The sequence below is a fragment of the Clavelina lepadiformis genome, chromosome 1 (assembly GCF_947623445.1).
Source record: "Clavelina lepadiformis chromosome 1, kaClaLepa1.1, whole genome shotgun sequence".
Classification (NCBI taxonomy): Eukaryota; Metazoa; Chordata; class Ascidiacea; order Aplousobranchia; family Clavelinidae; genus Clavelina; species Clavelina lepadiformis.
Genome location: NC_135240.1, coordinates 14,582,957 through 14,595,304, shown reverse-complemented (window position 1 = coordinate 14,595,304; position 12,348 = coordinate 14,582,957). Strand labels below are relative to the sequence as shown.

The following is a 12,348-nucleotide window of genomic DNA, read 5'->3' as shown; positions in this document are numbered from 1 at the left end:
CCTATGGGCCTATGGCAAGGTTTTGACACATGCTATTGTTCAGTGACCCTGGCAAACAATTCCGAATCTGCGCAACGCAATACAAAAAAATTAAAGTAGGAAATAAAAAATGTTTGTGTCGGTTGGAACTTGCAAAAAGATTAGCTCGGCACGAGTAAACGAGGTATCCTTGGAAAATATATTGCAAACCATAACAATACTACATCATTTTCGAGTAAGGTAAGTAAACGTCGACAGATACTGTATCACCTGGATGGTGATGGCCTGTATATGTGCTGCAACTTTGTTGACGACATCATGTACGTTAAAAAAGGTTTGACAGAGGTTATATATAAGCACATTTTTCACCAAAAGTTAAGGTATAACCTTACGGCCTACAACTACTAGGCTACCATTTCAAACGCGTGAATATCAATAAACTAAATTAGGTTGCGATTGAAGCGTTGGATCCAAAGACGTCAATCAAGAAGTGACCACGTTTAGAAGTAAAGTTTATTTCACAATCCAAACAATGTGCATAACTTAGTTTACTGTATTTCCAATCCGTTTTTATTTAATCTTGCAAGTAAGCTTTCGCATGGGAGTAGGACAGAAAATTAACGTAAACTCAGCATTTTCAGAACTCCTCGGAAGTAGGCTACCGTATAATCTTTCAGCTCAACGATTCGTATGAGACAACAGTCACAACTGTTCCATTGTCTATTTTACTTCGTTTTTCAGCTTAAATACGACATGGCACATTTCGCATAAAATTAAACCATGCACATTGGATTACGCAAATTGTTTGTTCGCTCATCTACTTTACAGCCCAAAACACAAAATAATCGCGTTGACGAACGAAATGTTGGCAAACCCTGGAAAAACGGGTCCCTAAAGCAAGGCGTAATAAAACCAAATGGAAGCAAGCAATCGACGAGAAACGGAATTCACATATAGACAGTAATAAATCATGATCTGAGGCTACTAAAACAGCATTTGCAAAGAATAAAAAAAATTAATAACTCATTAAACACTGCATATGCATCAATACGATGCTTTAAACTAAACGAGAGAAAGCAGGTTTTCAAAGAAATAAAATGAAAAGGAAGCGAAAGAAATTCATTCCAGAAAGCGATCTTGACGTAAAAACAGGACTATAATAGAACAACGAAACAAGATCTACACTCTGTGAACAAAATTCTTTTTGTATACTAATGAATGTAACTTGTATTCCTTTTCGGAAAGTTCAACAAAAAATTATTAAAAATACAGCGATAAATACCAATGTTGTTTATTTCAGTGTTAATTTAATACCTATCTGTGTAAATGATTACAACAGATTTTAATACACTCAAACCGAAACATAGCCTGAAGAAAATTAAGTGAGTTAGAATACGCCGGATTAGTGAGACTTAGTCTTCACCCGAACGAAGGAACTTATATATTGCATAAAACTGCGTCACTAAGTAAATACAAACAAAAGCGACATGTAAATGTTGGGAGTTAGGATTGAGATATAACTTGCACAGAAAATTATGCAGTAGTCGACTACACACGGCAAGGACGAAAAGCAACGTGGAGATTTAAAGTGCTATAGGCTATCACCTTGGTTTGCCATCTTATGGGTCGAGTAAATGTTACTATATTGTCATTTGTTAGCTTAATTTTCTTGTGAAATAAAAATCGATGTACAGTATTAGATGAACCGAAAAACATAGAATAAGGCTTATCAGTGAGTATAACTGCACTACTTAGCGGTTAGAGTGTAAGCTAAAGCAGCATGCAATGGAACACCGAATGCATTGTGGCTGGGTGAGATTTCATCATTCCGAAAACTTCTTCAAACTTAAAACAGCTTAAAGTCTATCAGCTCATCAGACAAAACAATGACATCCTGTCTCCAGTAAGTAAAGTCACTGTAGGAATGGGCATGAGTGAAATCATCATGACGATCGAGTGGAGGAAAAAAATTATCCACCATATCACCAAGGCCGGTATACCTATTGTTACAGGAATTATTGTTGTTGTAAGAATTCATTAAAACATGAAAAATCGTCATTTTGTGTCTTGTTTACCAAAGTTCTTAGTTACAAAATTATGAATACTTACGAATTAGTGTAAGTTTGCAACTGTTCATGCTTCAGCTCCCCTTTGTGATTAATGACAAACAATCTATCAATCGGAATTCCAACAGCTGTATATGCGGTAACATCCTGCCAATTAAAAAACGTTACATTTACTTCATTTATATAAAAACCTATGTAATATATGCCATGGTATCAAATAAAAAGCTTTTAATTACATTTGATTTGTTTCCAAATCCACCAACAAATGGATTTGTGTTAAAGAGGAACTGAATGTCTTTTAAGCACTCAATCTTGAATTTTTCTGGCTTCTTTTCAATGACTTCTCTATTAAAAGAGATTGCACAACGATAAGCAAAGTAGTCATCATAACAATAGAACCAGTATTGCATTCCAAGCAATTACCGTCTAAATGCGATCATGAGAGAAGTTGGGGATAAAAGAAGAGGTCCAGGAGGAAGAGAAACTCCCTGTTGGTTGATCCAATTGAGGTATCCTTTTGTCATGGATGCTTGTCCAATAGCACGTGATGAAAGGTAGATGAACTTGTAACCATTGCTTCAAATAAAAATCCAACAAGTGAATGAAGATGTCATTGACAGATAACAGTATTCTCAATTTAACAACACACTTGGCTATGTTTTGATAAAGTTGTGCAACTCCGCCCTGAGTCCAGTCTTTTCCCATTGCAGGCAAGATTTGCCCAAATAAATCAGACTTTGTGATTGTCCCGTCAATGTCAGACACAACTATCTTGTCTGACCACTTCCAGAGATAAATTGTTGCTTGGCATCGAGTTGTCCCTTGGTATTGAGTGGTGACACTAAACAAGATTGTATTTGCTCCGGGTTTCAAGTGTAACGAGCTCTGTATACAAAACACAGCAGTTAATGGTGTTACAAAAATCTCTTCAGCGAACAGTATCTCAAAAAAAAAAACAGCTCACCAATTGTTCCGAGGTAAGACGTGTTGTTTTTCTCATCGTTTTCCCTATACTACAATTGGCCTTTGACACATCTGGTGTTACAAGACGGCTTGAATTCAAACCATTTGCGTAAATTTCATTTTCAGAATGAGATCTGAAATAGTGGAGAACAAAGTAGTGTGATATGATTAAAAGTGACATTTAGGCAAACAACAAACATGAAAGCTGGCAAACGAGTGGCACCAGTACACACACTTCAGCATTGTTAGGACACATGGACAACAATACTAAATAATTCATATACTATTGCAAAACATTTTTAGACTGACACTAAACTAAATGACAATGAGGCACGTGGAAATAGTTCTACCTGGTTTCGCAATGAAATAATTTTTAAGGCAGAACTTATCATTTTCCAACCTTTTTAACTCTGGATGCAAAATTTGAGCTACTTCATCTTCTACTAGGTCATTCTCCGTTTGTCTTCGATCACGTGAGATATTCAACTTGGACATGGGTGGTGGTTCATCTGAATATGATTTGGTCACCAGGGTGGCAGATTTTTCTTCAATACCATGTTTGAATGGTGCAGAAGGAGCTGATGCGGAATCTACAGTTTCTGAAAATTACAAAGTTTATGAACAATAGGCGTGGCTAAGCATGTCCAGTTACATTAGTTACAGCAATATTGTTTATAGAGAAAATGAAAAAGTGAAATTTCTACAAATCTGCAACCAACATCCAACATTTTGTCTAAATATAAGTAAGTATTCATCATTTAACAGTGGGGAAAAATAACAAACCAAACGTTTATATCACGTACCGACACGACTACATCAGGCACCAGACAATTCAACTTAATCTTAAATAGGGTTAGACATGCACAGGGGTCGTGCACAGCTCGTAGCTGTTGAAATGAAACCCTTCTGAATGTCATATGACTTTCATGTGAAAAGCTAAATGCGTTTTGAAATGCTTATGTATTTTGGTTGCAGTCAATAGGGATTTCTGCTAAAATATTTAATAGACCTTTCCAAGAAATCAATACGTGTGTCTCAAAACATGAAATAACCGTAGGCCTAGATTATATGATTCGAACTTTTACCAGAACCCTGTTTAGCCGGACGCCTCCAAAGCCATCCCATTAAACGACTTCCTTGTTGTGGTTGTTGAGACTGAACAAGCTGACTAATATACTCCTGCAAGTGATTTGTTAGTGTTAACATATATTTGTCAATGTTTACAAAGTCTGATATAACTTTGACAAATAGATTAAGTAGTTTTATTAAACTAACCTGAGGCAAAGATTGTTTAAAAATTGTGAGTGAGAGAATTATAGGGGCAGCATTTTGCCAGTTAAAGTAATGACAACCAACTTTCAGCACCAAATTGGGATCGGTCAGTACTGATGTTGGATTTTGAACAAACTTGTCAAACGTTACAATTTTCTCGGAGAACTTATCTGCACAAAATCATTGCACTGGTTTTAGGGGTTTTATTATTTTTTGAAAATTTCAAACAAAAATTAAGCTTGCTAAGAAATAATGATGATTCATTCATTTACAGTCAGATTAAAGAAGAATCTGCAATACTTAATAAGTACAGAAGAGTACCTTGGTTGACGTTGCAGCCAGACGAAAACCCACATAGTGACATTGTAATATCTGAAGTTTCTCGGATTGTGTCACTAAACAAAAACAAATAGGACTTAATAAACTAAGTAAAATATTTAACTAAATAAGCAACATTTGTCAATCAAGTTACCTGCTATGGTCTTCATGTGCTAAACAATCTGTCCCGCTGTCAATATCACTTCCTAGTGGACTAATAGCTCGTTCCACAACTCCACTGTTGCTTTGAACTTGCTTGTCAGTTTTTGAAGATGCATAGGTCTATAAATAACTTATCTTAAAAAAATTCAATGGATACAGTTAAGCAAAAAAAGAAAATTCAACAAGTTTGTGAATCAGAAAGCTGTTGTATAGTTCACAAACTTAGTTGAATTTTCTTGGTGAATATAGATCAGCAGAACCATCCTTGGCTATATGTAGATAATAAAAACACCCATATTACTATAACTAAGCAAAAATGGATTTTCTTTGTGTTGCAAAAAAGTAGCATCTGACAGCAACCAATCATAAGGTTTATTACCTGTACATGTAGATACAGATCGGCTTCTGATGGCGCAAGGTTCAGTACATCATCCAAGTATAAGCCAGAAGATTTTTTTTGAGTCTTAGAATCTGAATACCGGTATACCAAGTAGGATGTTAAAGATCAAAATAAAATATCCATGCTGAAAAAATCATTGTTTGCAAATAAATGTTAAAAAGAAAACACAAAAACCTCTGTTGTCTGTGTCCCTGGAAGCAGTGTTATCACTGGTTTCTACAACATGCTGTGGTGCCGAATTTCTCCTATTGACGCAAAATACCTTTGACAAAGTGTTTACAGATACCAATAATACTAAGATAATCTTCTAGTGAATTCATATTCATTAATACAGAGACATATTTAACATAACTTCTATGTTTTGGCAACAGATAATATTATTACAACAATGTTGACCTATATTGTGTGAGATTAACATCATGGCTTTCTTCATCTTTGGGAAAAATATGAGTGGAATCATCTGATGATGAATCTTGCTCTGTCAAGTGTTTACTTAGATATACTCTCAAGAAATATACACAGGGCACATTGGTATAAGCAGTAAGCACAAGTAAATTACTTCAAATGACATAGCACTTCAAATTTACAGTCAAGCACAACGTTAAATTGAACGAAAGATGCGTAAGTACAAAGACACTAGCCACCTGTCTCATTGCCTTCAGGAAGCTGACCCCAACCCCACATCATTTTTGGGGAAGATAAAGATTCTGTCACTTCAGAGTCACTGAATGGGGATATGGGTAACATTTCCATCCTAACACATTTGTGGAAACAATAACAAACATCACTCGGTCTTAATCCACCAAAGGCATAAAGGTATAACCATATTTGTTTGCATTTAAAGACATTATAATACAAAATAACGCACGATTTCCTTAAAACTCACATGGAAAGATTTGGCAGCTCACTATCAGATAAAACACAGCGCATAGACAACTGTTGGGTTTTTCCACTGAAAAAGTGAATAATACAACTTGTTATTAAATTGTTTTTGTTTATTAGCCTAAAATCATTTCGTTTGTCCAATAAACGCCAAAAATATGAACATATATATAAAAAGCATGCTTCTCCAAAAAGTATTTACCAAGTGGAAAATTTGAATCAATGGCTAAAGAGGATAGATGGAGAATATACTGTGCATATTGTGGAGATGACATATCAACATAGTACAAATAAATGACCTAAACATTCCTACCCCAGATATCCCAGGTTTAACTAAATTCTATTTGTGAATTAATTTGTGAATTATTTGTCCATTTGTGAGTTACAACAAAACATTTTGTGCTAACTGTCATAAAAAACAAACAAGAAAAATAAAGCCAAACTGTTAACAAGAATATAGATTTCCCCAGATGTGACAATTTTTGCTAATAAACTCATTACCAAGCTTAAAATACTAACCAAGCACTAAATAAATATAACAACACAACTAGAACTTAATGTGGTATAGTTAGTAACCACAATTTCTATCTTTCAACAGCAAAAGACATCAAATTCTTCCCAAATCGTTTCAAATGACTGTAAGTTTAGCAACCATAGAAATTACCATAGTTATGATATATTTTATATTAAAAAAAAAACAAGAATAACAACACACACAGCCAACAGCGAAATCATTCAGAATTTCTGTTGATATCACTTTCCACATCTTTTGTCTAGTTCTAAAAAAACAGGCATCCACCATACCACTCTTATAACCTTTTAAAGACATTATGATAACTAATTAATCCACATTGTTACTTTTTGCTGGTTACACATGGTAAAAAAACTGAGCAAGAAGAATAAAAACCGAAACATGAAACATTTCTGTAAGTATACCATGCATGATTTAAATGGTTCAACATTCCTCAAGTCCAGTATTTCAGATAGGTTTGCAAGAAGTAGTTCGAGACATGCTTAAATGCATTTCTGTGATATGTACCTGTTCCATTCTTGACAAATAGTGGTATCAGTTTTGATGATGTCACTGTTGCAATGTGAAATAGACACGGTAGGGATGCTACAGTTTGTGCATCTATTACAATTTGGGTAATGTACTCATTGACAACACTGATTCACATTTGTGTTCTCATTTAAAAACAACATATAGATAGTAACCAGGAAGAAGTAACCACGATCATTGACTCCCAATATCTTTGGGAACCAAAATCATTCTCATTCATTAAGAAAACTAAAGTGACCAGCTGCACTACAGTACCAAATAGTTAGGTAGAAACGATCCAATCTACCCTTCAAATGCATAGGTTTACAACATTTGAAACTGTACCTGGGCTTTTGTATACTGTATATATAAATTACTGAGGAATAAACCTGTTTGTTAAATACCTTTATAAAAAAAGAATAGCTTTGGTATGAATATATTAATACTCTGAAAAAGTTTAAATGGTTTATAATCTACAGCAGAGCTAACCACGTCTGATTAGCATAACGAACTGCCAAATTTATACAATCAACTATAAAAAATCATGTAGTCAATTATGTTTACTGGTGGATTTGCCTTAGAATTTTTCATGTAATTATACCTTTGGCGATCAATGGAACTTTGGCTTTTGCACCTTCCATTTTCAGAACAATCAGAGTCGTTGTCATTGTTATAGAAATCTTCATCGAGAGAGGTTTTTCTACTTTCATTTGAAACATGATACTCATCTGACACTGCAGTTGGACTTTGTTGAATGTAGCTTCGTCTTTTTCGCTTTTTTCTCCGCCTCCGTTTGTTATGCTCTTCTGGTATATTTCCAGGACTGTAGTTCCTGAATGTAAAACTTCTACATTTCACAAATCTAAACAAACAATTCTTATATGTTGCAGTTTGAAAATAGATATTAAACTTAATTATTTGTTTGCAGTTGTGCAAAACGATAAAACAAAATACAAATACCTAGAAAAACAAAGAATTGCCTCAATCAGACAAGATATATAATTTGGTAAAAATGTAAACCAAAGCGGTGGCTTTACAAGGGCGGGTAGAACGCTGAGCACTTGTCCTAAATTGCATGTGCAAAACAGTGACTGCAAATAATCCCAACAGCAAAATGCCTTCAGATGCGTGTCAAATAACGTCCATTCGGCAGGCTATAATACGGTTGTTTTAACAATATCACCAATTTGACGCAAATTCAGTAAACATAAATATCAAAAGCCGCTTAATACCTTACAAAGACAAAACGCATTGGTACACTAAAAATAGATGCACAATGCGTTATTTGGCATTTAAGCCGGACGTACTTGAATTGCTAACAAAGAAAAACTACGCAAATCAAAAATTTAATATTGACATTGTATGATGCAGTATTCAGTTAATGTAACAGAATTCCCAAAGAAACAGTCAAGATAGCGAATAGAGAAATACGTTTATAGAAATTGCAGTTACACAAGGAAATGACGCGATTCACGGACGATGATCTTGCCATTCTATCATCGAAGTTAATCGGTGTCATGTAAGAGCATAGCGATGACATAACTTGGCAGACCTTGTAAAAAAGTAAGCAATCAAGACAATCGCCCTGATGGCAATACTCTTAGGTAAATTTGTAACGTAGCATCCGTTTGTTTGAGACGCCCTTTAACTGACCAATCAGAAGGAATGACCTATAGTAACCTCGGAGGTTGAGTAATATGACAGTGGTTGCGTGAAAATCGCATGACAACCTCCTACAAAAAATACACACTGGAATGGCTAACAAAAGACACGCTTTCGCAACCAATAAAACCTGGTTAAATACTTTTATATTGCCAGTACCAGTAACAATTCAGTATACGTTGTAAACACTTGTTTAAGGATCAACATTAAATTACCTAAACTACAAAGATAAAGTAAAACGTTAAGTTGCGAGTGGGCGTAATGATTGACTAGTACTGCAGTTTAATTAAAAAACTTCTTAACCAATTTTCGTTACGCCATTTTTCATGTCTGTTCAAAATAATTAAGACTAACTATCGTATTGCAGCTACATTTAAGCACCACATCAATCAACGGTTACCACGGTTGTATACAGTACATGAGTACATACAACAAGCAATTAGTTAAATTCTTCTGCGCAATTAAAAGTGCATGAACAGCTTTATGTTAATTTCTGGATTTAGCAGGTATCGCTGTTGAAACAATGGCATGATAGAGACTCATTTTGCTCATAAAAAAAATTGGGTTCAAGCTGCTAGTGATTTGGTCTTTTCTATCGTATAACTAGGAATAACTAGGAATATTTATTATAGACAGTGCTGTATGAGCTAGTGCAATGTAAGAAATGATGGTGAGGCCCATTGCCGATTTTAAATAAGAATAATTTAATGTAATAATATAAAATAATAATAACGTAAAGCAAATAATAATTAATCAACTCTTTGTAAATCAGCTCCCACCAAAGCTCTTTCGTATAAAAATTGTGAAATAACATTTTAATTTGCGTAAAATGAAAGCTATATTGTTATTTCTGTTTTAGTGCTAAGCAGCATGAGGTCCCCAAAAGCGTAGGGCCCAATGCTGCTGCATCACTCCCATTGGCTTAAGGACGGCCTTGATTATACCGAACTGTGTTGCAAAGTTTTTTCTTGGCTAATGAAGTCAAGATATTGCTTATTTAAAAGCAAAGACTCAATAAATTGGGACAGGAAAAAGTATTTCTATTTAACAAAATGTCAGCAGTCAGAAATAAGCCAACTGCAAACATTTAAACTAAATTGTCAAATAGACAATTAAACTAAATTGTTTTTCAATATTCACTTGGACCGATGGTAGAGTTTTTTAGCTTTGCTGCAAGAAGGCAGTTTACAGTGTTATAAAAAAATGAGTGCGCATGTCAAGTTTTTTCAAATAAAGCATATAACCTATAATTATACTCCACACTAAGTAATATCTAACATATAAAAGTCATCAGCTAATAAAGCAAAGTTGAGAATTATAAGTGGAAGGTTACAAACTACGAACATCAAAGATTGTGGTATATACATGTCAATCTGCCAGTTTATCTCTTGAAAAAATTTATAAAACATCAGCACAATCGACAACAACAACCTACTCTGTGAAAAATGATCTTATTTATACTAAACTAAAACACAAATTGAGGGTTCCAACGTGTTGTTACTTGCTGCATATGTCTACAACTCTACATGTTGCATATGTCTACATGTTGTTTATTCCCTGCGATAGATATATACAGTAATACTGGATAATAATAATATTGGTCAAAATAAACTTAGCCTTACTCATCAGAATCATCATTATTTTCCACAGGAGTTGATGGTCGCGAAGGAAGAGGAGATGTTACTAACCGCGGTGGAACTTCATCTTCTTCTTCCAAAATTTCTTCAAGAAAGAAAGCCTCACCTTGATCGCCAAGCTTCATGTGAAGATCGCGTATCCGTTCATCATTCACAGTAATGTTAACCTTTACAACACATAAATGTATTAATTACCATTAGTATACACTTATTTTTCATTGGAAAAATACTTCATATGAGAAGCTAGAGATATGCTTCTTTTCTTTGAAAAGTTAAAAAGCTTTAACATCCATCAAATAAAAAAAAACTTCACTCATTTGTAACTTTCAAATTTTTCCAGGGTGTATTTCAAGTAATGCATACACCGAAGGTCAGATTGGCGTACATTAAGAGTATGCCAAAGACAAGCTATACCAGTTGCCAACTGCAATCTTTCAAAAATAGAAAGACACTGTGCTCTTTTCCACCAAAAAAAGAGGAAAATGGAAGGAGAAAGTGAATTTGCAGTTGCCATGGTTTCAATACAGTAGTGTCAAGACGTGATTTTAACCATGCGACACCAAACACATCAAACCAAATTTACACCACTTGACTGTAGGTCATGTCGGAGATCTTGGGTATAACTCACATTGAATGCACCCTGGACATTCTGCTATGAAATCATTAGACGTGACATTCATATAATTGCAGGATTTTGTTCAAAACTTTGCAATCAACAACTGAAACTGATGCAGTTTAGCCTGTTTCCAGTGAACTTTGTTTTAATACAAGTTCATGGCTAGATAAGTTAAGAAATCTGTTAGAAACTTTTACCTTTATAATTGTACAAAAGACTATGCTTAAGCCCCAACCCAAATTTCTCATAAAACAAAATGTGCACAATCGATTTTCAGGAAATAATACACAAACAAGCATATTTGATAAAGTATAGTAATCAAGCTTCAAAAAACACACGAACCAGTTTTTCTTTTGCTCTTAATACACCAAGTTTTCCGAAACGAACATGGAATGGTGATGCTAACAGAGTTCCATCTGGTTGTTCAACCACCAAAATATCTATAGCACCTTTATGAAATAATACATTTTTTGGTAGTACACAAAACAGCATGCATGATATACCAGACTGGAAAGTACAACAGTTTTCTGCAAGAAACTATGCGTGTAAAGATGCAAATCTTGGCGTGATATTTCTGCACCAAAGCTTTTATTTCTTTGTTTATTTATTATAAATTGACATTTAAACAACCAGCAATTCGTTGTTTGTTTATTATAAATTGGCGTGCACGTTGATGAACCTTGAGTGTGCAGCTGTCACATTTTGAATGAATGATATGTGTGCTAAACACAAACTTACCTGTTAAAGTTGCTGGATTTATTTGATTATACATGTTTCTCAAATAACCAAATCCTTTGTAAACCATATTCATGATTGCAGGTTAGGGAGGCTAGTCTCTAAATGCAAGTAAAGCTATAAAAACATTTTCTGTGTATAGACTGGTAGACAATAAGCTTAATTATTTCAAACTATTGATAACTTACAGCATAAAAAATATTGAGGTCACTGACTCACTGTCAACCATCACAGCACTAGCTATTATGTGATAGGCTTGCTAAATAAAGTAAGTACAAGGGGTCTAGTATACAAAGGTATCCTGCTGTTGTGCACTTGTATACTAGACCCCAATTGACACATGCCAAGACCAAAAATGCTGCAACGTAACCTGAACTTGCATAATAACACGTACTGACATTAGTGAAATCTAAACTAATCCTAAAATAACGAGTCTAAATAGGCCTAGCTTAGTACGGAAATGCACAGCAAACCCATGTTAACGAGGTCAGACGTTTGTGCATTTCTGCAGTAGATTCAAAATAAATGGCGACCAACCAAAAACTAGAGCAATAAATTGGTTTGTAGAGCCGATGACACGCTACACACAATAAACTTTCTAATTCCCTCATTGCGCT

The 12,348-nt window shown here is 34.6% G+C and overlaps 1 protein-coding gene across 4 annotated transcripts; it reads right to left on the bottom strand.

Moving 5' to 3' along the window:
• Nucleotides 1–690: 690 nt before the first annotated feature.
• On the bottom strand, nucleotides 691–12,348 carry LOC143450388 (phosphatidate phosphatase LPIN1-like). Of its 4 annotated transcripts, none has more exons than XM_076950911.1 (21): nucleotides 11,735–12,348; nucleotides 11,339–11,445; nucleotides 10,366–10,547; nucleotides 7,683–7,925; nucleotides 7,082–7,174; nucleotides 6,047–6,112; nucleotides 5,805–5,914; nucleotides 5,557–5,638; nucleotides 5,335–5,405; nucleotides 5,140–5,231; nucleotides 4,753–4,880; nucleotides 4,602–4,675; nucleotides 4,284–4,450; nucleotides 4,094–4,187; nucleotides 3,409–3,607; nucleotides 3,010–3,142; nucleotides 2,695–2,930; nucleotides 2,469–2,621; nucleotides 2,282–2,390; nucleotides 2,089–2,192; nucleotides 691–1,979 (listed from the first exon to the last, which is right to left on the bottom strand). In XM_076950911.1, the coding sequence occupies exons 1-21, from the start codon at nucleotides 11,805–11,807 to the stop codon at nucleotides 1,826–1,828; spliced, it is 2,670 nt and encodes an 889-aa protein (XP_076807026.1). In that variant the 5' UTR covers nucleotides 11,808–12,348; the 3' UTR covers nucleotides 691–1,825. The 4 variants fall into 4 exon arrangements, with proteins under 4 accessions (XP_076807026.1, XP_076807035.1, XP_076807042.1 ...); XM_076950920.1 differs by having other exon boundaries at nucleotides 5,146–5,231; XM_076950927.1 differs by having other exon boundaries at nucleotides 7,683–7,913; nucleotides 11,735–12,345.

Bases quoted from the DNA above. Each gene is read 5' to 3' on its own strand.
- LOC143450388 (XM_076950911.1), bottom strand. From the start codon at position 11,807: ATGAATATGGTTTACAAAGGATTTGGTTATTTGAGAAACATGTATAAT. The intron at 7,926-10,365 runs GTAAGGCTAAGT...GAAATGTAGAAG, and splicing joins AATAATGATGATTCTGATGA to TTTTACATTCAGGAACTACA. The intron at 5,639-5,804 runs GTGGCTAGTGTC...AACACTTGACAG, and splicing joins TCCTGAAGGCAATGAGACAG to AGCAAGATTCATCATCAGAT.